Below are 23,084 nucleotides of genomic sequence, written 5' to 3'. Positions count from 1 at the left end.
AGCAACTGAAATGAGGATAAGGAAAGGCTTGCCTGGGTTTGAGAAATGGAAGACAACAAACTGTGAACAAGCAGCTGCTGTTCACACCCTTACAGCACTTCACTGAGGAGTCATAAAGATTCCCATTATCATTCAGTGATTTTGGAGAAAGCATTTGTATTTAATTCTTTTGATAATTCTTTTGCTTAATTTCTTTTTTTTTTTCTTTCTTTCCCTCTATAATATTGTTTGATCAAACTTCTTTCATTGCTTATTGTGAAAAAGCAGAGTTTGCTAAGTACTGGCATGGAATAACTCCATTTTTTCAGCTTTAAATCTACAAACTGAGGCCAGTGCTGCTGCCAGGCAAAACCTAGCAGAAAAGTCACAGAGGGAAATTCAGGCTTAAAAATATTAATTTCTTATGTATCTGACACAGAGGTTTTGAAATTTGGAGAGACTGACAACATCACATAAGGCTGCATGGTAACATAGACTTGATCTAATGTCTAGTTCTAATGTCACACTCCAAGTCTATGCATAAGAAGGGGCAGAAATATAATATCAAATGGTTTGCAAAAATTTCCATTGGTGATGCTGCAGCAACAGCAGAATGCTGCAGATGGTGTGACTGTAGTAACCCAGGCAGAAGAAATAAGCAATGCCTCTGCAACCTCAAAGGTTACAGAGATACTATTGCCCTAACTGAAAAGAGGAAAGACTGAACTTTTCTTACAGGATTGTAATAGAAGCTTTTGCTGTTTAGTGCATATTTCTTCTCTGCTCCCACTCTTGAATAAGGACGTCTCTAATTGAGATGTATAAGACTTCTGCTTTTTTTATGAAGTCTTTGAGTAATGAAGTCTTTTTTTCTGCACAATTCTTTTGTTTCTACTTGTATTTTTGCTCTGGTTTGCATTCCTGATCTGAATATGGATATGGGGGACAAATATCCAAATAATTAATTGCACTACTTCCCTGAACAATCAAATAAAGGTTCCAAGAAGTCAATCTAAAGGCAAAAAAAAAAAAAAAAAAAACCCAAAAAAAACCCCAAAAGTAGTTAAGAGAAGTCCAAGATACTGATCTACAGAAGTAGGCCTGACAATGACCTCAAGAGCAGCGCAATTGCTGCATGTTACAGTGACCAGATGGCATTGCCTGGTGCAGAAGCAGGAGATGGTGGATGCCTTTCTGTGCATCTGCTGGTGAAAGTCAGCACCAGATCTAGGTGCAATTCCACAGCACTCCTATTAAATGAGAAGCCACTGCCTGAGCACTCTCACACCTTTCCAGGAGCTGCACACACCACCTGAGGTTGTTATTCCTGGGGCTGGAGTCCCATGACAGTGAGCAGTTCTGTGAGCAATGGTGTCCCTTCCAACTCGTCGCTCACACATCCCCCCACTCTCAGATGCACTTCCTCCTCCTTTGGGCTGGACCCTAGGTTTATCATGAAAGAGTCTCAGCCACCTGAATTTATAAAAATAAACAATTTCATAGAGTGGTACAGCAGCAGACCAGCTTGAGCTGGATGCCTTCAGAGACACACCCTGCCCCCCCATGCTTGTCACACGCCTTTCTTGGTCCAGTTGTAATTTTTGGTCTGGGGCCTTCTAACACTTTGTTGGACTCTTTATCTTTGTCCATGCAGGCAGGCCATTCACTACTCTTATATTGTCAAGTTGTAGCTTCTGCTGAGAGGTGTAGCCTCCTTGTCTTGTGGTTTACACTTCTGGGGCGTCTGCTCGCTGTCAGAGCATGAGAAACAAAAAAGTCCTACTCAGGGTACACATTACTTAGCAACAACCAAAATATCAGTGTGTTATCAATATTCTTCTCATACTAAAGACAAAACACAGCGCAGTACCAGCTACTAGCAAAATAATAATAAGGTTATCAACAATTAGTATCTTTCAATGCTCCCAGCTCTAAAACAATATCCCAAATTTATCCAGAGGCCAGTTTGTATTCATCTCCAGAGTAAAGGTCTCTCAAAGCTTAATCCTCAGTAAAGAAGCATGGAATCACCTATTGGAAAGCTTTAGATATTAAACAACAGAAAAAAACCATCCTTTTTGTGATCATTGAGTTTATTCTGAATGAAGATGAGCATCTGCAAACTACTCAAAGGAGCATGGTTTGTGTGAAACCTATATACCATCTCTTTTGTTTCAGTGTTAGATCTTGGATGCTTAAAAGTTAGTATGAGCTTGTTTGTTTGGTACCTCATGGAACAGAAAGGACCCAATCATCCAGAAGCAGAAGTTTTTTAAATTGATAATTGAAAAGATTACGAAGATAGTAACAGCTATAGTAAAACATATATGATTTCTTCTTATACCACGATTCTGTCTGTATAAAAACTTTTGTATGCACTAGGGTTTTCAAATAGAGAAGGATATTGTAATCCACTGCTGCTACATGCAACTAACATGACCAGAAAGAGGAAGTGTTGTCATCCATCGTATTTCAAAATATTTAACAAAGGGAAAATATGAGACAAAGCAAAATCCTGAGTAGGCAAAATAGTGTAATAGACATTTAGCATCAAATTAGCAGAAGAGTTAACTCTGCATCATCTAGATTTTTGGGTTTGGGGCAGGAATTATCCTTCCTTGAGCCAGTCATGATGGCATCCCAAGGCTGCTAGATCTCCATGCACAGTTAAATAATGTCCGCAGGAGAGGAAAACACACTGCACATCCTGAAGTGGTAAAAACGAATTGTGCCATAACAGTATAAAAATATAAATATAGGCAGTTCATGTAGTAATTTTTAAGTTAGTTACTTAATAGTGTATTCCAAAGTTATAGGTTAATGTTATCAAATGAGTATTGTGATTTCTGGATACTTTCCTTTTGAAATGTTATGAGTGAATCTGAACATGAGATCTCTAGTAGCTTAAACATATCCTAAAAAACATAGCCTAATAGCAGAGGCTAATTTTTCTGGTGGTATAATCTGTGTGCACGTCTAGCAACACAGAAATTACATCTAACAGACCATCTGACAGGTAGAGATAGAACTGTAAGCAGTGTTCATTCGCTTCTACAAAGAAGACAGCACTGAGGAGCAGTCTTGCTCAGGAAAAATAAAATAAATAGAATGGACATTCTCAAGCAGTATTAAAAATAAATAAATGGAGAATAAACTACTACTAAAATATTGCTTTAAAATATTTTCATCTATATGTCCCAGGAAACTGGATTCATTAATGGTCATTCATGAAAAATGGAACAGCTCCCTGTACATCATCATGCTCAAGTGTTGAGTGCTCAAGGTGTTAAGAGCTACTGGAGAAAAAGTGGACATCTAATTTACCCTTCTTGTAAGTGAACGTGGAAAAATGCCAGGGTAGTCTGGAGGAGCTATAAAACCACAAGGCATTGGGGTTAAATGCCTGATGGTGGCCTGGGTATATTTTAATTTACAGGTAGGTCAGCATCCCATCTAGTTTATGTTATCATTGTTCCAGTGACCCAGGGGGAGCTGCAGGAACACACAGCACCTGAATGCCCAGACCTGTGTGAAGATGCTGGAAATTCCCGATGAGAGGACTCAGCTGCCAGCTCCTTGGTGGCATTCTGTGTTCACAGCCCCACACGCTGCCCTGTGATTGTTTGTGTGCCAGGGAGCTGCAGGAGTGGGCACTGGGGCTGGGCTGCCTCCAGCAAGGGCACAGACCACAGCACCTGCACATGGTGAATGGGACAGGGGTGGCAGCAGAGACTGGGGACAGCCATGGCCCAGCTGTCACCCTCACACAGCTCTTAGCTGGCCAGGGCCGCTGGCAGCCAGACTCCTCAGTGGAGAGAGAAGACTGCAGAGCAAATTGGGGTTCTTGCAGCCAACAAGATACTTGTGGCTACTAATGATGACAAGCCAAAATTTCTCCAATGAAGATTAAATTCTTTTATATTACTTATCATATTTATATGAGCCCCTGGTTCACCCAATGCAGGGATCAGAAGCAAACAGCAGCTACTGAGGGCCAAGATTCCCCAAAGGGTTTAGCACTGGGAGTCTCTGTAGAAGAGCCAAGGTGGAGTAAAGGACTTATATCCTCCTAAATGGCCAGTTCATCGTGTTTACATTGCATGTCCTGACCTGCAAGAAAGCTTGCAAAAATTTGTCATTGTCTGTTCCTACCATTACCCCTTGATGAGCATTTATAGTGCCATTTTCTAATCTGTTCTTCCTTATCTCCCTACTTGCTGATTAGTTTACTTCTAAGTGATATGCAATTAACAGTTTCTACATTTGAGAAAGGGTTCTATCTTCTTTTCTTTGTCTTTAGAGTAATCACCAATATAAAACTTCCAAGATACTCTGTTATCCTAAGTTTGTGTTTCATCATTATTAATGACATATAGGGGTCTTTCAACATTTGAAAGAAATATTTTGCCTTTCAAAAATCACCTTGAAAAAGGTTAATTGAATTATTTGGCAGAGTTAAGAGACTTAGTTAAATGCACCTATGAATACAACCCTCAGAGGACAAAATGCTAGAGATTACACAGTCCCCAGGGCTTGAACACACTTCAAACAGATTCTTTAGCAAGATGCCATTAACATGCTTATGCTGACACTCCAGCCCACACCTCCCCACAGTGTTGCTTTGCTACCAGCCTATGAACTCAGCAAGACTGGAACTGGTAATTTGCTCTCCAACTTGCTCTTGTCTTGCTGGTTTAGCCACTGACCAGCCGTAATACTGGCTCTCCATGAGCTTTTGATAAATTGATGGTAACAAATCACACACACATGATGGCAAGCTGAGTGGGAGGACTAGAAGCATCAAAAGAGATGAAGGTTACAGCTGAGTGTGGATAATTAAAGAGGCATTTGAGAAAGAATTCTACTATCAATACTGAATTGTTTGCTCCTCCAGATTTCATTAGTGCTCATTCAAATTGTGCTTCTGCAAACAACTGCAGAAGTCTTCCAGCCAAGCAATCCCTCACCTTGTGCCTGCTGTGGACATTGCCATGAGGAAGCCATCCTGGACTGCACTAGCATTCTCAGGAAGGTCTGAAACGTGTGGGGAGCTTTGTCTGGGCCTGCTGGCATTCCAGGTGTCCTGGCTCCACACTGCCAGCTGGAGAACAACAGCACTGTGGGGGTGCGTGGGAAGGATTTGGTAGCACAGAGAAGGAAAAAGAGTTGAGCTGACCTGGATGACTCAGGTGAGAACAAAGTACCCTGCAGGTGGAGAGACTGACCTTGTAAAACCCTGCTCAGTGCCCTGAGCTCCTTGTTCCTCTTCCTTTCACCTTTGCCCATGCACCAAGGAGAATGCCTTTCTGGGACTTTAGAAGCTGTGGGTTTATAGCAAAACTTTGCCTCTTGAGTAGTGGCTAGAGGACTGTGAAAGCTAAATCTGAAAACAAGAACCACGACTAAGCAGGTATGAAATTGCTTACAAGGCTCTTTTTTATGACTAAAAACACTGTCAGCAGAGTTCTGTTTTGAATTAATTGCCTTTCTTATCCCTTATTGCTTTATGACAGCTGAAATTGCCTGACTGGATGCCAACACACATGAACAACTAAATGGTTCTTGCATCTTATTTTATGGTCTGATCTCTGTTTTGAAATAAACTGCCTACTAAACAAATTAAGTTCCCTTGATTTTCTGATGACATATATATGTGGATTTTGAGAAAGGGAAGTGAGTGTGGCTGGCAGGAAATTCAGAAATCACGAAAGGGAAAATGTTATGGTTATTTTTTCTCCCTTCTATAGTACAGACCTATTGAAACTCCTTCCAAGTCCTGCCCTAGTTTGTCTGGGCATGTGGCTGTAGCCTAGGAGTTTATACAAAGCTCCAGGCTATCACTGTGGATGGTGCTCACATGCCCTCTTCTTCATGTACTTCTCACATTGCTATCTCAGGTTCACATCCAGATGGGACAGCTGGGGTGGTGGGATGCTCTCAAGAGGTCCATGGGCTTTGCCATCGGCTGGTGAGCATGGAAACCATCTCTTGGTTTTGCACATCAAGCCTAGTGCTCCTCCTGTGCCCTCAGCTCCCCCCAGCTCTTGGTGTGCTGCTCCCATGGCTGCGCACTCTTGGGCTGAAGGTGTGGAAACCAATCTCTGAGGTTGACAGGGGCTAGATTCTGCATCTGACATTACATGTCCATGATTTCCAGCAATGCTGTGTTAACAGTAATTGCCCTTTGTTGATGAACTTTTCTGTCAAGTTGCCCCTTAGCTCTTATTACACATATTGTCACTTGAGTGCTTGCTGCTGGTTGGGTGGCTGGTGCAAGGTTGCTCATGGTACAGAACTATCTGCTTTCAGTGTGCAGTTCAGGGCATCAAATTAGTTTTAGTGGAACTGTCAGAGTGCACAAAGCCAGGGCCAGAGCAGGGCTGCCAGCCTCCTGCTCTGAACACCAGACACATGCATCCTCACAGCTGGCTGCCTTGGCCTTTTGCCTTGGGTCCTAATTCCTTACTCCTTTTATGTGCAATTGGCCATGGAGCTATTTCCTGTCTTGGAAAAAGAGAAATTTGGGCGATCATATTTACTGCTCAGCATCTGCTGACCTCCCACAGACAGGAGGAGATCTCTCCTAGTACCTTTGTGCTGAATTGTAATAAATAGATAGAAAAATAAATTTCTGGCAAAAGGATTAAAAAAGAGGGGGTGCCTAACAAATCATTTTCAGTGATACTAAGTAAAGGTAAGCAGGGATGCTGGAGCCTCACAGCTGTTCTGCAAACTACTCTTAGCTAGTGCACATAGCTAAGTGTGCTCCGGGCAGGATCCAGTGGAGCCTCAGGGCTTTCCAATCACTGAAGTTCTCACTTTGAGGACAAAAATGCCAGGCTGTGCTACTGCAAGCCAGGACATGGTCTCCGGCCTTCCACCTTCCCCTTTCTGTTTGACCCGTCCTCCTTCCCATTGTTTCTGACTCAGGTGAGGAGGCTGAGTTAGGTTTTTTCCATCTCAGTTTAAGAAAAAGGGTGAATGTTTTTGGAAGGTTTAACCCTCTTGTTCAGCTGCTTGAGCCATTAAAGTATGAAAACACTTTTCCCGTGTCTGTTCTCAGTTCTTCAGCTGTTCTTGTGAAGCCCTGCTCCTATGTCAGCCCTGCAGCCCGAACCGTAGCCGTTTTTCTCTGTTGTCCCTGTTTCAGAGTCGGAACACTTTTAATGCAGCTGTCTGGGAACAGCTTTGATTTCCCAAAAAGTTTGCAGTAGAGCGAGCTACTTAGGAAGGAAAAAGTTTTTAATACAGCTGTCTGGGAACAGCTTTGATTTCCCAAAAACTTTGCAGTAGAGCCAGCTAGGTAGGAAGGAAAAAAATATTTGTACCTCCCCGTCGGGGAATCGAACCCCGGTCTCCCGCGTGACAGGCGGGGATACTTACCACTATACTAACGAGGAACTGTACAGTTACGGGTCGCTCAGTAGAGCCCATATTCTGTTTGGCCAGTCGCATGTTACTGAGGGCCAATCACGCGTCTTGCTCCACCCGCTCCTCTTTCTCTCGCAATGCACCACGGGTTTCGTAGTTCTCACGCCGTTCCCCGCCCTCTCCGCGCGGAGGGCGGCACTACACCTCCCAGGGGCCTCCCCTGCGCTCTCCGCGGCGGGCTCTGTGCTGCCCGCGGTGGCACGGCCGGGCAGGGCGGGCGGACGGCGCGCGAGCGATGGCGGACCCGAGCTCCTTCGCGTCTCCCGCGTGCTGCCTCACGCGGCACCTCCACCTGCGCTGCCGCGCGGACTTCGGCGCGCGGGTGCTGCGGGGCACGGCCGCCCTCACGGCGCGCGCGGAGCGCGAGGCGCTGCGCTGCCTGGTAACGGCGCGGGGGGGGCGGGGGGCGCGAGGGGACCCCGCGGGCCGTGAGGGGCGAGCCCGGAGCCCGCGCCGCTGCCGCCTTCCCTGCCCCCGTCCTTCCGTCCTTCCGTCCTTCCTTCCCCGCCGCTTGGCCCTCCTCGGACCCGCCGCCCCTGCCTGCTGCTCGGTTGGAGCCTGAGAGCGCCCCGCAGCCCCCGGTTCCCGCTTAGCCCCCCAGAGCCGGCGCGGTGCGCAAGGGAAGGGCAAGACTGGCTCATCGCTTTAAAGCGGCGAAGAGCAGGCTGCCGAAAAGACGGGAATAAATCACTGGAAATCTGGATTTAGGTCTCTTTTTCGCCTCTGTGTTTCGTTATGCCGGCTGCTTTCTCTGTTATCTCTGCAAATAGGCATGTGAACCTCCTAAACTTCGCATTGTATTCGAAGTTTGGGGGTTCTGGCCTTTTCTCCTGCTGACTCCATAAAATTCTTTGGTGGTTGGCGCTTTTTTTTTAGGGTAAAAGCCCAGTCCTAATAGTAATAAAGAGTAACACCTCATTCGTGCTAAAAATCACTACTGCACTATTTAATTCACCTTCCATTGCATGAAGGTCTGGATTCGCAGTGGCGGTTCCAGGACGGAATCCTTAGCAGGGGCTTTTACACCGTTCTGCTCACTTCCTAGCAGTACTGTGGAGTTGTTACCTTCATAGTTTTTCTTAATAAACTCGCTTTTATGGTTAGAAGTTGGTTTTCTTCCTCTTTTCCCTCCAGCTTTCCCAGTTCAATGTTGCTCTCTTAAAATGCTGGTTCTAGGTAGTCAACACAGTCAGCTTTTCTGGTTTTACTTAGAAAATACTTTTTCCTTCAGAGGGACTTGTGTTTAAGATTTCTTAGTGCTGCATTTATTATTTTACACTATTTAACTGGTGTGCAATGTGTTCTTTATCACAGGTCCTGGATACAAAAGATGTACAGGTATTTAAAGTGACTGTAAATGGACAGGATGCACAATTTGCTTTTGGAGAAAAGCACAGTTTCAAGGGGACCCCTCTAGAAATCACATTTCCAAATGAGCTAAGAAGGTACACACTTTTGCCTGCTCCTTTAGGTGGTTTTGAAAATGCACTGTATAAGCTGCTTGTCTGCCTGTAGGGTTGTTGAGTAAAGTTTGCAAAGGGACTTACAAATTAGAATCAGGGTATTGCATTCATTTGGTATGATCTTGTAGATTAGTGTCACTTTTGGCTTTCATTAGTCAAAACTTTGGAAGTGTACCTGTCCCCAGACTTTGTATCACGTAGTGTCACTTTTGGCTTTCATTAGTCAAAACTTTGGAAGTGTTTGTACCTGTCCCCAGACTTTGTATCACAAACAAAATTACCAACTAAACTGAGTAGCAAAATGATGTGAAATGTATCACAATTTTTCCAGTGCTTCTCATCAGTAATATTGTTTCTGCTTTAACTACCTGGTTTTGAATTGTTACAGTGTGGAGCACACGGAGCACCAGCCCCTGTTGGATCTTCTTTTATACAAGGGCTGGTTCTGCATTTCTGTAGAATTTCAGGTTACCACTATGCTTAGATAGGAGATGTTTTCAGATAATCAAAGTTTTGTTTTGTTGGCTTTGCTAAGTCCAAGTCCCTGAAAGCTGGCACTTGAGTTCCAGCAGCATAATGGAGAGTGACCTAACCATGGTCTACCTCTTAAGGTGCATGATTAAAAAGGTGTTGCCAAATTACAGTATGTTTTTTGGCACTTTGCTTTGTATGTTGTAACTCAGTGGTATCTCAGTCCTCCATGGTGCCAAAGCTGAAAGCTGTGACTGTATAAGTTCCCTTGTTTGAATACACTTGAATATCAAGTTGCTTCTTACTTCTTATTGTTTGGTTTTTAGAACTTGTTGCTACCTTTAAAAACTTTCAGTTTAGTCTGGTTTCCAAGCTTTTTTTTCTTTTTAATGTTGTACACTGAATTAGTGCAGTTAAGAAACACAAATAATGAGGAAGAGAAAGGAATGCCATAAAATAGTTAACACTTCTGGTCTCTTATGAAATGGAACAAATTAAGTACTTGAGCAAACAGACCACATCAGAAATATAGGCCCATTTCTTTTATTTGACTTTCAGCTGCCTTTTTTTTTTAAGTGCTAAATTTCCTGGTAAGAAAAAAAGAGGGAGGTGTGAGTTGTGACCGTAAGAATTCATAATCTAGTGTGAGACATAGTCCCCCATGTAACTATCAATAAAACAACGATAGGAAAGGGTGGGAGTTACAGCTGGAGTCTGATTGTTCAGAAAGCAAGGTGCCTTATGGTAATAGCAGTTATTTTCCCTTTTCTTGTCTAATATGCACTTTGGAATAAGTTATAAACCAGCAATCTGGTTATAAATCAGGTGTACATGTGTACAGCTGGTCAGCTTATCTAGTGTCCAACTCCTCTGATTAGCTGAAGTTTGTTCTGATTTATGGCTGGATTGTTTTTTCCAAGAGTTGCATGTATAATCTGGAGCTTTCTGAGGACAGAAGCAAGTACTTCCATGTGCTTTGGATGTCAGTGATGGTTAAGATATGTTTTTAATAAATAAGAGTATAGGTGTGTCAGGTTGGTGTGTGGTCTCTCATTAGCAAACTGATACCTGTCTTACACACAACTGTTAGTTTTTACTTGACACCAGTTCTGAAACCCTGAATAAAATCTGAACATTATTTCTTTTTCTTGTTGACCCCTACTGTTAATAGGAATTAATTCTGTAATTACTGATAATTTTCAGGGTGTTTTTTTCTTCTTAGGGATAATGTTGACAGAACATTAACATCAGACACAAAATCAAATTTTTAATGTACAGAATACATATTCTATATTATTCAGTCATGTGTCTTCTTATGCATGGTTTTGCACTTTTTTCTTGGTGTATTGCAGAGGGTTTTTTACACTTACATGTACAAGGTTACTTAGCTGTGACAGAACTATATACATGTAGCTGGCCCAAATAGTTTAAAGAAAAGGTCTGTGCTCTCCTTGAGAGAAAAGTTCCTGGTTAGTAAAAACAATAATAAAAGTATTGGGATGTAAAAAATGAAATCAGCTAGCAATTTTTAATAGCATAATTGAATTATTGCCTTTAGTATGATACTTGTTCTCATTTTTAATGCTTTTGAGACAGTGCTGCAGACCTGTTTTTCAGACATCTGTACAGAGGAATTTCTTTGTGATCAGGATTTGTGTCAAAACAGTCTGACTGTTTTCTTTATTATACAGGGGACAAGAAGCAATTGTTGAAATCTCTTTTGAAAGCTCTCCACAGTCTTCAGCTCTCCAGTGGTTTACTCCAGAACAAACTTCTGGAAAGAAACACCCATTTCTCTTCAGCCAGTGCCAGGTTGAGTTCATTTTTTCCAAACTTCTTGACATACCACTGTAATTTCCCTTGGTTTCTAAAGAACTGGAGAGAAAGGCTAGAAAGGGGAAGAGCAGTAGCCTGTAACTTCTAGCTGTGTGTGTCAAAGGTCCTAAATGAAAACACTTAATGTCAGGATGTTGTTGAGATTTTATTATATGTTTACAGTTTGGTAATTCTGGAACTGCTTTAGCCACTTCAGTATCCTTGTTGAAGAGCATATGGTCCTTTTCAACCAATACTTGTGTCTGTTGATCTGCCTTACCCAGTATTGTTCCTTTTATAAAGGCCTGTAAGCTATAAGTGATAGAAGTACTGGATTATAGATAATGAATTCTCTAGAGGAGCTGTAGAGACTTGCACTATAGTATATTAATTGATTTATTTCTAGTCATCTGCATTAGAAAGACGTTTTGTTTTGTTTTGTTTTGTTTTATCTTCTTTTCCTTTCTCCCTCTCTAGGCTATCCACTGCAGAGCCATTTTTCCATGCCAAGACACACCTGCTGTGAAACTGACCTACTATGCAGAGGTAGATGAACCTAAATCATGTGTCTTAACTGAAGACAATTGCTGCAGTGGGTGAATTTATATTGGCCAGGGTTTTTTGGTAGCTGGTAGCATCTGGCCTAGTATAAAACCAGAATGTTAACTTTCAGCTTAATGTGAGAGGAAAGAGCTGATCTTCCCTGTGGCAGTTCTCTAACTTTACCATTTCCTTTTTGTATATGCCAACTCTTTTTTCATTGTTGTGTATCTATTTGCAAAAGGAAGTAAAAATGCAGTAGTAAGAAAGATAGATGCTCTAAAATCAGGAAAAGCTGACAGTAAGACAGCAAAGCGTGCAGTGAAGTAAAAAACACTTGAAAAGGCTCTTATGTATGCCATAAGTAATATATTCTGGTGTATAGCTAGGGGTTATTTGCAGTCCTGGTGTAAATAGTTTTAAGAAGCAAAAAGCAAGATAGATGTGCACTGTGGCATTACAATTCAGTTGTCTGAAGGAAGTGAACCTTTTAACTTCTGTTGGAGGTACTCCTCTGATTAATCCAATATTGCCTGAATTCATGACAACATTTTCCATATGCCGTATGTTCTACTTGACAGAGATGACCTAACAGCAGAACAAATCCAGGCTGCTCTTTGTTATCAGCTGTTTGTAGTAGGGAGTGTAGTGCTGAGTGCTCACGGCTGGGTGTCCTTTCAGATTTCTGTCCCCAAGGAGCTGGTGGCTCTGATGAGCGCGAACCGCGACGGCGAGGCGCCCGACCCAGAGGACAGCGCTCACAAGGTTTACCGCTTCAGCCAGAACGTAAGTGCTCGGGCTGGGGCAGGCTGCACAGCGTCTGCTTCCTGACCTGTGCAGCTCACAAGCACCTCAGGTACGGCTTGGGTAAATCATGGGACTCACCTAGGTCTTTGCCACTCCAGAAATGTGAGGCATTATGGAACTCCAGCTCTGAGAAGACAACCAGTAAGTGCTGGTGCTGGTGGTGCTTACTGGTCTTTTTTGGCATTCCTAGAAAAGCCAAATTCAAGATTTGAAAACGTTTCAATACTCAAAACTAGTTTTGTCACAACCCTTTCTGTCTACTGATTTTTAGAAAATAGTGCAGATGCAAATAATATGGAAGGAAGTTTTGGAAAAGAGACCCTGCAAATTTTAAGCTCACCAAGATCTAAGCAGAGAAACTCAGCATTGGATGGAACCAATTTTTAGCTTGAAGTTAGGCAAATTCTGACGATAAATTTTTAAATTTTTTTTTGGACTGTGAAAACTTTAGTTTGTATGGAAAGAAAGTATCTCCAGCCAATCAAAGATTGCTTTTCTCTGGAAGTTTTAGTAAGTGGTGCAGTTCGTCTAATGATTCCACTGTTCATAAAGCAGCAGTTCTGATTTATTCTTCTGGAATTTTTGTTGTCACAGTTTTTTGGGTTACAGTTCTGGTGTTTGTGACCTCTTCTAGTGAGCCCAGTTCATTTTGCTGAACAAGCAGATAAAATGAACATAAGATCTGGGCTGTTGACACTGAATAACTGCAAGGAGGAATGGTATGATGTGACTGGAGGAAAGGAGGGGGTCAGAGTACTCTGAACTGCAGCAGCTGTCGGGTTTGATTTGGCTGCTGCATGAAACCTGAGAGAGGGGAAAAAAACAATTCCCTTATCTGTGAGCTCATCAGTAGACACTGCTCTGCCCTCTGTGGAGCCAAAACATTTGCCACTCTCAGTCTATGTTGTCTCTGTAATCCAGAGATGAATGTTATCTAGGAATACACTGTTGATAAGCATGATGAACCTATACAAGAAGTAACATTTAGTGTGATTGAAATGATGCTACACTTTCTGATACAGAAAACCATTATTTTTTTTTTAAAATGCATGCTTTTCTTTAAAGAAAACACATTAAACACAAAATACATAAATGAAAAAGACATGAAAAAGGACATGCACATTGCCTGATGCTGACACTGATATGTTAGAAGAGGTGTCTGTTTCCTCAGATGAAAAAGGCAAATGCATCAAGCTCTTGGATATATATGTGTGCTGAGGCTTACCTAAAACTACTTTTTGTGCTCCTGCATAGCCAGGCTGGAAAGAAGGGTAGTGGAGAGCAACCTCTGTAAAAACGAGTTTACAGTCGTTGACATTTGAATTTCAAAAGTCAAATTAGCAAATTGGACATCAAAATGTGAAGGTGTATTGATAGTTTTTTCTTAACTCATCTATAACATTAGTCAAGGGACTTTGTTCTTTTCAATAATATGTTCTGTGGGTTAATAAGTAAAATTAAATTAAAACACAGATGATGATATGGGTATTTTAATATACAATATTTAAATGGTTTGTGGATAGTAGTAGAATAAAATTTTCTGAAATTGTGTCTCCAACTAATTATGATTTAAAGTCTTACTTATTTTACATTTTTTAAATTCAGATGAAATGGAACTTTAACTGGGATGGCTGTATTATCCCCTTTTCTTTCCAGAGCACTTGAAGAAAGCAGTTCTATATAAAGATACTTCAGTTAGGAGTTTTTTTCATTGAAATAAAAAATATTCCGAGTTTTTTAAATTCCAAATATGGAAATCAAATATATACATTTTGATTTTTCCTGAATCTTTTGTCTTTAATGTATTTATATCCATAAATATTCTTGTTTACTTCATTAAAGCTCTTCCTGCATCCTTCTGTGTGATAAAACTGTCCTTTTTCTGAGCAGTATCTCTCAACTTCTCCTTCCATAAAATTTAGTGGAACTGAAATGAATATGGAGAACTGACTTTCTTTTGAAGAGAAACCAAACAAGCAGGAATTTTTGTATGCAGATTTTTTCAAACAGAGATGATACTTACAGTTTTGTGGGTTTTGCCTGAAACATCTGTGAAGCAAGTACATCCTGTAGATAAAGGACTATCATTCGGGGAGAAAGAACAATGTTTTTGAAAAAACAGTGCCTGCCTTTAAGGCAGGAAACTCTGGAGGATATCTTCTTTATTTATATACTTTTGTACTTCTCTGAGTCAGTAGTCTGATAACTGACATTACAAATAAGATTTCTTTATTTTTCCTGTGTTCTCCACTAGGTTCCTATACCTTGCTACTTGTTTGCTTTAGTGGTTGGAGCTTTGGAAAGTCGGTGAGTGAATCTGTACAATGTATAAATATTAATAATCACAATAAATAGTTTGAGATTTTTAAAAAATTGTTTCTTGGTCTTATGTCTAAATTTAAAGGGTCTTAGAGATTCAGTTAACCAGTTTATTTGTATCAAACTGCATGTATGTTGATTTGCTCTTGAATAATTTTTTTACTTGTGCTGTAAATTAGAGAAACAGCATAAAGAGTTTGGACCTGAAAAAGCCCTTAGTGTTTAAAATTTAGCACAGGGAATAGATCTTCTTTCCTAGTTAACAGATAAGCCTTGTCTGTTAACAGATAAGCCTTTTCTGTCAAAGGCAGAAAAGTATTGCTTCAGCTTCGTTTCTCATTGGCACAAGGTTGTGTTAATCTAGGCCACAGTAATGCTTTTATATAAGAGCTTGATAGTGTTTAAAAATCTGTAAGTGGTTTTCCTGTTCCTTTGTGCTGAATAATGCATGCGTGTTGTTTGTTTTGTTTGCTAAGGCTTTGCTTCAGCAATGGAGAGGAAAAGCAGACAAAGATTCTCTAATGAGTTTCCTCTGCAACACTGGTTACTCAAGAGCACAGTTACACATATGCTGTCTGTATTAGTTTCCCATAGAATTACTTCTGTCTTACTGGCATTTATTTTTACTTTCAACAGAAAGATTGGCCCAAGGACACTGGTGTGGGCTGAAAAAGAACTAGTGGATAAATCAGCCTATGAATTTTCTGAGGTGAGTAATTAACAACAACAAAAAACGGTGTTGTAAGATAACTATTTCACATAGTATTGGAAAAGAACAGACTACAGTTCACTGTTTTGGTCATCTTTAGTTCTCCTTTCTCCACCTCCCATCCCACAAAATGCTACTATTCTATTGCAGTACAAACTTAGTACTGAAAATACACATTGATACAGTCCCATACTTGTTTTACATGTGGGACTTGACAAGGTGAAAGGGAATGAAACATGAGATCAATAGGTAATTATTTGTTCAGTGTTTGTAGTCAGAAGTCATCTTAGAAACTAATGTGAATTCTTTTTTCAGGCTGAAGCTATGCTGAAAACAGCAGAAGATTTGGCAGGACCTTATGTGTGGGGACAGTATGATTTGTTAGTCTTACCACCTTCTTTTCCTTATGGTGGTATGGAGAATCCTTGTCTTACTTTTGTAACTCCAACACTACTGGTAAGTATAGCAGTGATAAAAATCAGCTTTTCCTTAGGGCTTGCATATCAATTAGGTGATGACAAAAGTTGGATTAGTCTTCTTCCTAGAAAGACCTGTAAATGTTCCTGCCTCCTTTGGAGTTAGGGAACATACAAGAAATTGCATGAAGTGATCTATTTTGAGGCTGAACCTAACAACTAACTTGTCTTTCCCTTTTCTTTTTAGGCAGGTGATCGATCTCTATCAAACGTAAGTCAAAAATAGGTTCATCTCTTCAGGTAGAACACAACTTGAAGATGTATCTGAATTCCTTTATAATAATACCTAAAACTTGGTCTTTTTTCATTGGGGAAATGAAAATTTAAGGCAGTAAGTCAAGAACAGTTACAAAAGTGAGTGTTAATTCTAAGTAAACTCTGTAAAGTATCTATTTTGTATAACCGACAGATGGAAATAACATGGTGCCTGTATACACAGGGGGCTGCCTGAGGTTAGCTGCTCCATAACTCTTCCTGTCCTGTTAAACCACAACATCTGTGTACAGATATGTTTGAAAATTTCAACTGAATTGGCCTCATCAAAATCGTTAGGAGATAACTTCTTCCTCTATGTGTCTTTTTTTTCTGCTAAGTTAAATACTCTGAATGCAATTTTATTTCCTATGTCTTTTTACTGGACTGATGTACTGCTAAACTTAAAAAAAAAAAAAGGTTGTCTTAAACAAAGAATACTGAAATATTTGATGAGGATACTTTTTAATGTATCATGCATCATTAGCTTTCCCACTGCAGAAGTTGCTTAGGTGAGAAAGCAGTACTAGTCCATCACTTGGTATTCTGTATTCTGAAATGTGTTTTCATAAACAAGTTACCTGCACCAAACTGTTGATCAGAATGTCTCTATGGCTTGCAGGCTGGACGTTGAAAATTATTTCTGTCAGTTAGGATAGCATGAGTCCTCTGCTCAAAATTCATATGGATAGGTCTGCAGAACTATGAATGATAACTGACTTCATGAACATAACATAGAAAATGAGATCCCATCAACATTTTATTATTTCTGTTGGAATCTGATGGTTTTTTTCCAGAGGAGCCTAAGTGGTGGATCTGTTTTTATGTTTTAGGTTATTGCACATGAAATCTCTCATAGCTGGACAGGAAACTTGGTAACCAACAAAACATGGGAGCATTTTTGGTGGGTATGATGTTCAATGCAATGCAAATCATATTTTAAATTTAATCTGTAAAGAGACTAGCTAAATTCATTTTACCATCCTCCCAGTGCTGACTTCATCAATGTCTTCCCAGGCTGAATGAGGGTCATACTGTGTACCTGGAACGCAGGATCGGCGGTCGGTTGTTTGGGGAGCAGTTCAGGCACTTCCAGGCCCTGGGAGGTTGGCGAGAGCTGCAGAATACAGTAAATAGTTTTAAAGTCATCATACATGTTTCCCACAAATAAAATTTGTCTTGTCAGCTTTCCTAATGCTTTCTTATTAGAGGATGAACAACTTTGATTCCAAGGTGTTGGATTGCTTCCCAAGGTAATAGCTTCGTATACTCAGATTAGATAAAGCTTTTTGAATTGTTTTGAGCTTTTCTGTAAGGACGAACATCATTACAGCCTCTTCTGGGTATGACTAAATTGCAGTATTATCTGTTAGCATGCTGGTAAGCAGCTGAAAGTTAATCAAAATTATCCACAGCCATGACCATCAGAATTTCCAGTGCCTCATGCAACAACTAATTTCTTACTGTCTAAGAGAGTTGTTTAGTTTTGTGTTTTGGTAGCATAATCAAACTTTAATTTTCAGATTTCTAGTCTGTGATATCTTACTAGTTCCCTGAGCAGCCTGAATTCTGTTCTACCTCTACTCAGAGCTGAAGTTTTGCTGGCACTTCTCCGTCTGCCAACAGAGGTTTTAAATTCAAAGGTTTAGTGATGTAGTTCAAATAGTTTGTTAATAAGGGGATAAATATAGCCAGACTAATAGGTGCTCATGGTTAGACAGACATGATAGTTAACTGCTTTGAGACAGCTGGAGCACAGGATGGGTGATTCTAAACTTTAGTAATTTAAGTTTTGTGAAGATTCAGAACTTCAGAAAAAAGGAGAATGCTTTGAAATGAAGCTGTCTCAGTTTCGGATGGTTTATACCTTTCTAAAAATAATTAGTACAGATCTGCAGGAGTGCCAGTTTTCCTAGATTGATATATGTTCTTGTGTCTTTGACACAGATAAATACTCTTGGAGATAAAAATTCTGTAACTAACCTCGTCATTAATCTGGATGAAGTAGATCCTGATGTTGCCTATTCCTCTGTGCCATATGAGAAAGGCTTTGCTTTGCTTTTTTACCTCGAACAGCTCCTTGGAGGACCAGGTAAGCATTAGTCAGATTTTATATGTTTTTGTTTTCCACCTTAATTTCAAACACTAAAACATTTTCTTTTTTGTTAGATGTCTTCATTGGCTTCTTGAAGGCTTATGTTCAGAACTTTGCTTATAAGAGCATCGTAACGGAGGACTGGAAGAAGTTCTTGTACTCCTACTTCAAGGATAAGGTTGGGTAATATTTAAAACTGATTGCTTGGAACCTTTGAATTATGTGAAATTCTGACTTAGGTCAGAACTTACTTAAAGACAGTTCTTTATATTTCTTTTCTTTATTTCAAGAACTTAATATGATGTAATCTGGAACCTTGTGAAGATGGGTTTGCATTAAGATGCCTTTTATTTTTTTTTCTTTTTGTAGAGGAGAATGCTTTGTTTTAAAGTAATCTGTGTAGGATTATTTGGGGTAATTGGAGGAATGTTATCAAAACAAATAAAAATATTGAAAAATAGATTTCTTTTTCTCCAAAAAAAATCCTAAAATTATATTTAAAATTTAATAAGGTTTTGTGTTGCTTTGTAGGTAGATATTCTTGATAAAGTTGACTGGAACTCATGGTTTCATGCTCCAGGAATGCCACCAGTGAAGCCTACGTAAGCTGCACTCTTCTGTAGTTCATCTTTTCCTTCTCTGCATGTGATTTTCCTAAAAGTCATGAAGCAGTTTGTAAACAGGGTGAAAGTCTTATAAATGTTTTATTGGGAAATGCCCTAGCACTATGTAGGGGTATATAGCAATAAAAATAGTCACTGTTAATATTTTCAGTCTTTTATTCTGTGGTTATTTCATTATGTGAGCCTTTGTTTGTAATATTTGACAGGTATGATACGACGCTATCAAATGCTTGCATTGCCTTGAGCCAAAGATGGATCCAAGTGAGTGGTTAAAGAATGCTGAAATGTCTCTATTTTGAAAAACTAATATTTTGTTATACAAAGTGAGCCATTCTCTTCTAAACTCTCTCATTTGTTGAGAATGTGTGTATTTATAGTCACAGTATGGCTGCTGGGGATTGATTTTGCATTTCCTAGACTAGACCTTCATTGTAGAGTCAAGGGATTAGCTGTGACTTCTGTCTGTGAAGTGCAGTCCATATTCTAACAAGGCACAGAGCCAACTTCTTGTTATACCTATGCTGTAACCAAAGGGAAAATACTCTTTTTGAAACCCTGATATTATGGCTTGATTTAAAAACAAATGCCAGGGTACCTCTGCATTACTGATTATATTGTATTAGCAGTAGTTCCTCTATGGTATACTGAAGTTAGTATGTATTTCCCATCAAAAATTGGTACCTAAAGTATATTAATTAATGCAACATAATTTTCTTGTAGTTGGAAGCATAAAAGTCATACAACAAATAGAGAATTCAGTATACCCTCCTTTGGTTACTTCTGTAGCTTTTCCCTGTACTTGCATCCTGTCTTTTAATTTTCTTTATCTGAATGTTGCTTTTTATAAACTAGTATTTGATTTTTTACTTAATTAACAGAAAGTCAGTGGGGATAAAAAGATCAGTGGAGAGAAAATAAGTGAAGTATATAAACATCAGACAGCAGCTTAAGTCCCTCCCTTCCCCTTATGGCACAGACCCAAATCTGTATCTTTTTAAAGTGAAATGGCTCAAAAGTGTGGATATCAAAACAGAAAATTACACCTGATTGTATTTTGAAATACCTATTAAAAATTAAGTACCTGTTCTCTTTTAGGCAAAAGAAAGTGATTTGGGCTCATTCAGCTCAGCAGACCTGAAGGAAATGTCATCTCATCAGTTAATTGAGTTCCTGGCACTGTTGCTCCTGGAGGTAAATGCACACCTGGGATGACTTGATTCTGGTCACAAAAGCAGACATAGAAGCTCTAACGAGCTTTGAAATTAAGCTACTCTTTTTCTTTTATGTTTTGCTAAATTAATTTGCTGTCAGCATGCATAGTAATTGAAAACTTTAGCCTTGCCTCCCTTGTTATGTCTGGCTCTTCAGCTAATGAACAACAAACAAAGTGTTTTGCATTGAAAGCCAAAACCATGAGGTGTTTGAATCAGTCTGTAGATGTTATAGCAAATAAGCTATAAATAAAATTGAACAAAAATACTTTGTCTTCATGTTTCAATAGTATAGAATGTGGGAATTAGGTAATATTTATTCCTTGCCCCTTTCCATACACTGAAAAGATAAAAGGAACAAATAAAATATTTGTCATGGTAGGACTTCAGTTTCTTTGTAGTACCAAGCATCTTGAATTACTCTGTTTATTATTGAAATGTCTGGCTTGAAGTCTTCCTCTGGCTTATTTTGACTGTGCAATGTCTTTTTCAGCCACCACTTCCATTGTCACATGTCCAACGCATGCAGGAAGTATATGACTTCAATGCTATAAACAACTCTGAAATAAGATTCAGGTTTGTTCTAGTATGGGCACTTAAAATATTAAATGTTTTCATAAAACAAGTTGTCCTGCTTCACCTGAGACATCCTGTTTTACAGAACTGGGGCAGGGTTTTGGTTTGGGGTTTTTTCTTGTGGTTTTGTAAATGTATGTGCAGGCATCATGCTTACTAGAGTGGTATCCTGTTATTCATGAATTGGGCAAATACAGTCTAGTAGAAGAACTCAGTGGACAGCAGATAAACTGTTCTTTATTTTAATCTGGCATGCTAACAAAGGAACCTGATGACCTGATAACAAAGTATTTTAAACATATTGTATGGTTTCTACTTCTTATAACAAGATCAATTTCTTTTTAAATCAAAATAATAGCTGGTGACATTTCATTTGGTTGGTTGGTTGGTTGTCTTATCCATTGGTCAAATGAGACAAGTGCTGTATAATTTAGTTCTGTGTGATGCAACTGGACACTATTGTAATATAAAAAATACATAGCTGCAGAAAATAATCCTCCATTTTGGAGGAACTGAGCTGCAGTCTTTTCCTGTTGTACAAAAAAGTTGATGTATGTTGTGTGCTAGTAAAACACTAAGTACTTGATGTTGAGCTAGAATCTCATTCCCACGATGACACAGCAGTGCTCAAAGCATTTATGGGAACAGAATCATTAGATAACCAACCACCATGCTACCACTAATGAAATTATAAGTGCAGCTTTTTTCTTTGACCTCCAGATGGCTGCGCCTCTGTATCAGGTCCAAGTGGGAAGAAGCTATTCCTCTGGCTTTAAAAATGGCAACAGATCAGGGCAGGATGAAGTTTACTCGACCATTGTTCAGGTAAAAGTAATCTCCAAATTGCAGGAGCTCATGCTGTTGACATTTCTAGTATAATGGAATGAATAATACTTGAAATGCATTTATTGTACATGTTGAAGTGGCATAATACAGAATTCTCTGTATACTGTGAACTAGATTATCTTCAGAGGCAATTTCCACTTGCTGACATGTTTTTGCATAGAGAAAAGCTTAGGATGCACCTTAAGGCAAGGCTTTTGAGGGAAAAGTAAAACCTTGGGAAAATTCCCGTTGTATTATTTTCCTGGATTTTTGTAATGGTGCCTCCCCCCACTCCTTTTTTTACAGGGATCTTTACAGTTTTGACAAGAGTCGCGATCTGGCTGTCAAGACGTTTCTGGAGCATAGGGCCTCTATGCACCCCGTCACCTCAATGCTTGTGGGCAAAGACTTGAAGCAGGACCAGTGACAAATGTACTTATTTCTTTGAGATTTTTGTGTTGCTGAAAGAAGAGACTGATTGCCCAAACCGTTGATATGCGTGCTTGATTATACCATAAAATGCTCTGCTGCTTTGGTACTTATGTAACTTCAAATTAATTTTCCAAATCAAGTTCAGTGCTGTTGCAGTAGATAGCACTGCCAGCAGGCTCCAACTACTCCCAGACTCTGACTCCAGCAGGCTCCAACAACAGCCCCTCACGACAGGGCCAGCAAAAAAACTCTTCCTTTTCTGTCTCTCTCCTTTGTGTCTCCTTGACCAGCTAACCTACTCTTTTATAACACCCATCCTCATTGGACACAGCCGTGTCCCATTGAAGGCAAGGCAGTTCCTCCTCTTTGATAATTAGCACAGCTGTAATTCATCAGGGGCAAGGCTGCTTGCACTCCATTCTCCTACCCTTTCTATTTTGCATTTTCAACTAAAGCAGCAAAATTGCTATATCTCTGGAATTGAGAGAATGTTTTAATTACAAGCAATTTTTAGAATACACAAAAACTGTTCTGAGATGTGGTCATTTGTCAGTGATAGAATTGAAGGACTTGGAAAATTAATTGGTGGATGGTATGGCTCTTTGTGCACAGCATTCTTTTCCATAGCACAGTGGTTGAAATTTCAAGTACCTAAAGAATAAAAAAGAAATCTTTCATTCCCTACTTGTCTGTCTTGTCTGTGTATTGATCTGCACAAAAAGTTTTGATTTAATAGTTTTGTTTTAGTTATTCTACTTGGTTGTGGGAGAAATTTTTATTATGAGTCCAAGAGGACAATGAAGACTAAAATGGTTTTTCAACCCACTATTTATTTTCAAAACTTATTATTGTAGCGGGGGCTAAAGCCCAAGTCTTTCCTTACCCAGTTTGAGTCTTTTAATATTTGGATTTTTTCACTACTTCTGGCACTACCCCTCGTGCTCATATAACAACTGGAGATAAGTTCAAAAACAATGGGAGAGCTGTTTTTGCTGTATTTGTTACAGCAGTTCCAGCCAATGGTGTAGATGATGCTGTGGCAAATGCTGCCATCTCTAGG

General features: G+C 39.8%; 1 protein-coding gene and 1 non-coding gene across 2 annotated transcripts; one reads left to right on the top strand and one right to left on the bottom strand.

Annotated features, from left to right (window-relative positions):
- Window positions 1-7,307: 7,307 nt before the first annotated feature.
- TRNAD-GUC lies at window positions 7,308-7,379 on the bottom strand. Its single transcript has one exon. It is a non-coding gene; the product is annotated as a tRNA-Asp (tRNA).
- A 177-nt stretch (window positions 7,380-7,556) lies between these two features.
- Window positions 7,557-22,708, top strand: LTA4H (leukotriene A4 hydrolase). The gene is made up of 19 exons (XM_039704137.1): window positions 7,557-7,792; window positions 8,725-8,855; window positions 11,036-11,156; window positions 11,637-11,705; window positions 12,381-12,485; window positions 14,761-14,813; window positions 15,462-15,534; window positions 15,850-15,990; window positions 16,198-16,221; window positions 17,096-17,166; window positions 17,280-17,391; window positions 18,210-18,354; window positions 18,432-18,535; window positions 18,889-18,959; window positions 19,187-19,241; window positions 20,076-20,171; window positions 20,685-20,767; window positions 21,488-21,592; window positions 21,899-22,708. Exons 1-19 carry the CDS (start codon window positions 7,646-7,648, stop codon window positions 22,017-22,019), a joined length of 1,827 nt encoding a protein of 608 aa, XP_039560071.1. The 5' UTR covers window positions 7,557-7,645; the 3' UTR covers window positions 22,020-22,708.
- Window positions 22,709-23,084: the final 376 nt, after the last annotated feature.

This window comes from Passer montanus, unplaced genomic scaffold, assembly GCF_014805655.1.
Source record: "Passer montanus isolate IOZ18808 unplaced genomic scaffold, ASM1480565v1 scaffold17, whole genome shotgun sequence".
Taxonomy (NCBI): Eukaryota; Metazoa; Chordata; class Aves; order Passeriformes; family Passeridae; genus Passer; species Passer montanus.
This window is presented reverse-complemented; position numbering and strand designations above follow the sequence as displayed.

Excerpts from the sequence above, each read along its gene's own strand:
- LTA4H (XM_039704137.1), top strand. The coding sequence starts at position 7,646 with ATGGCGGACCCGAGCTCCTTCGCGTCTCCCGCGTGCTGCCTCACGCGG. Across the intron at positions 18,355-18,431 it reads ACAGCTCCTTGGAGGACCAG|ATGTCTTCATTGGCTTCTTG; the intron begins GTAAGCATTAGT and ends CTTTTTTGTTAG. Across the intron at positions 21,593-21,898 it reads TTTACTCGACCATTGTTCAG|GGATCTTTACAGTTTTGACA; the intron begins GTAAAAGTAATC and ends CTTTTTTTACAG.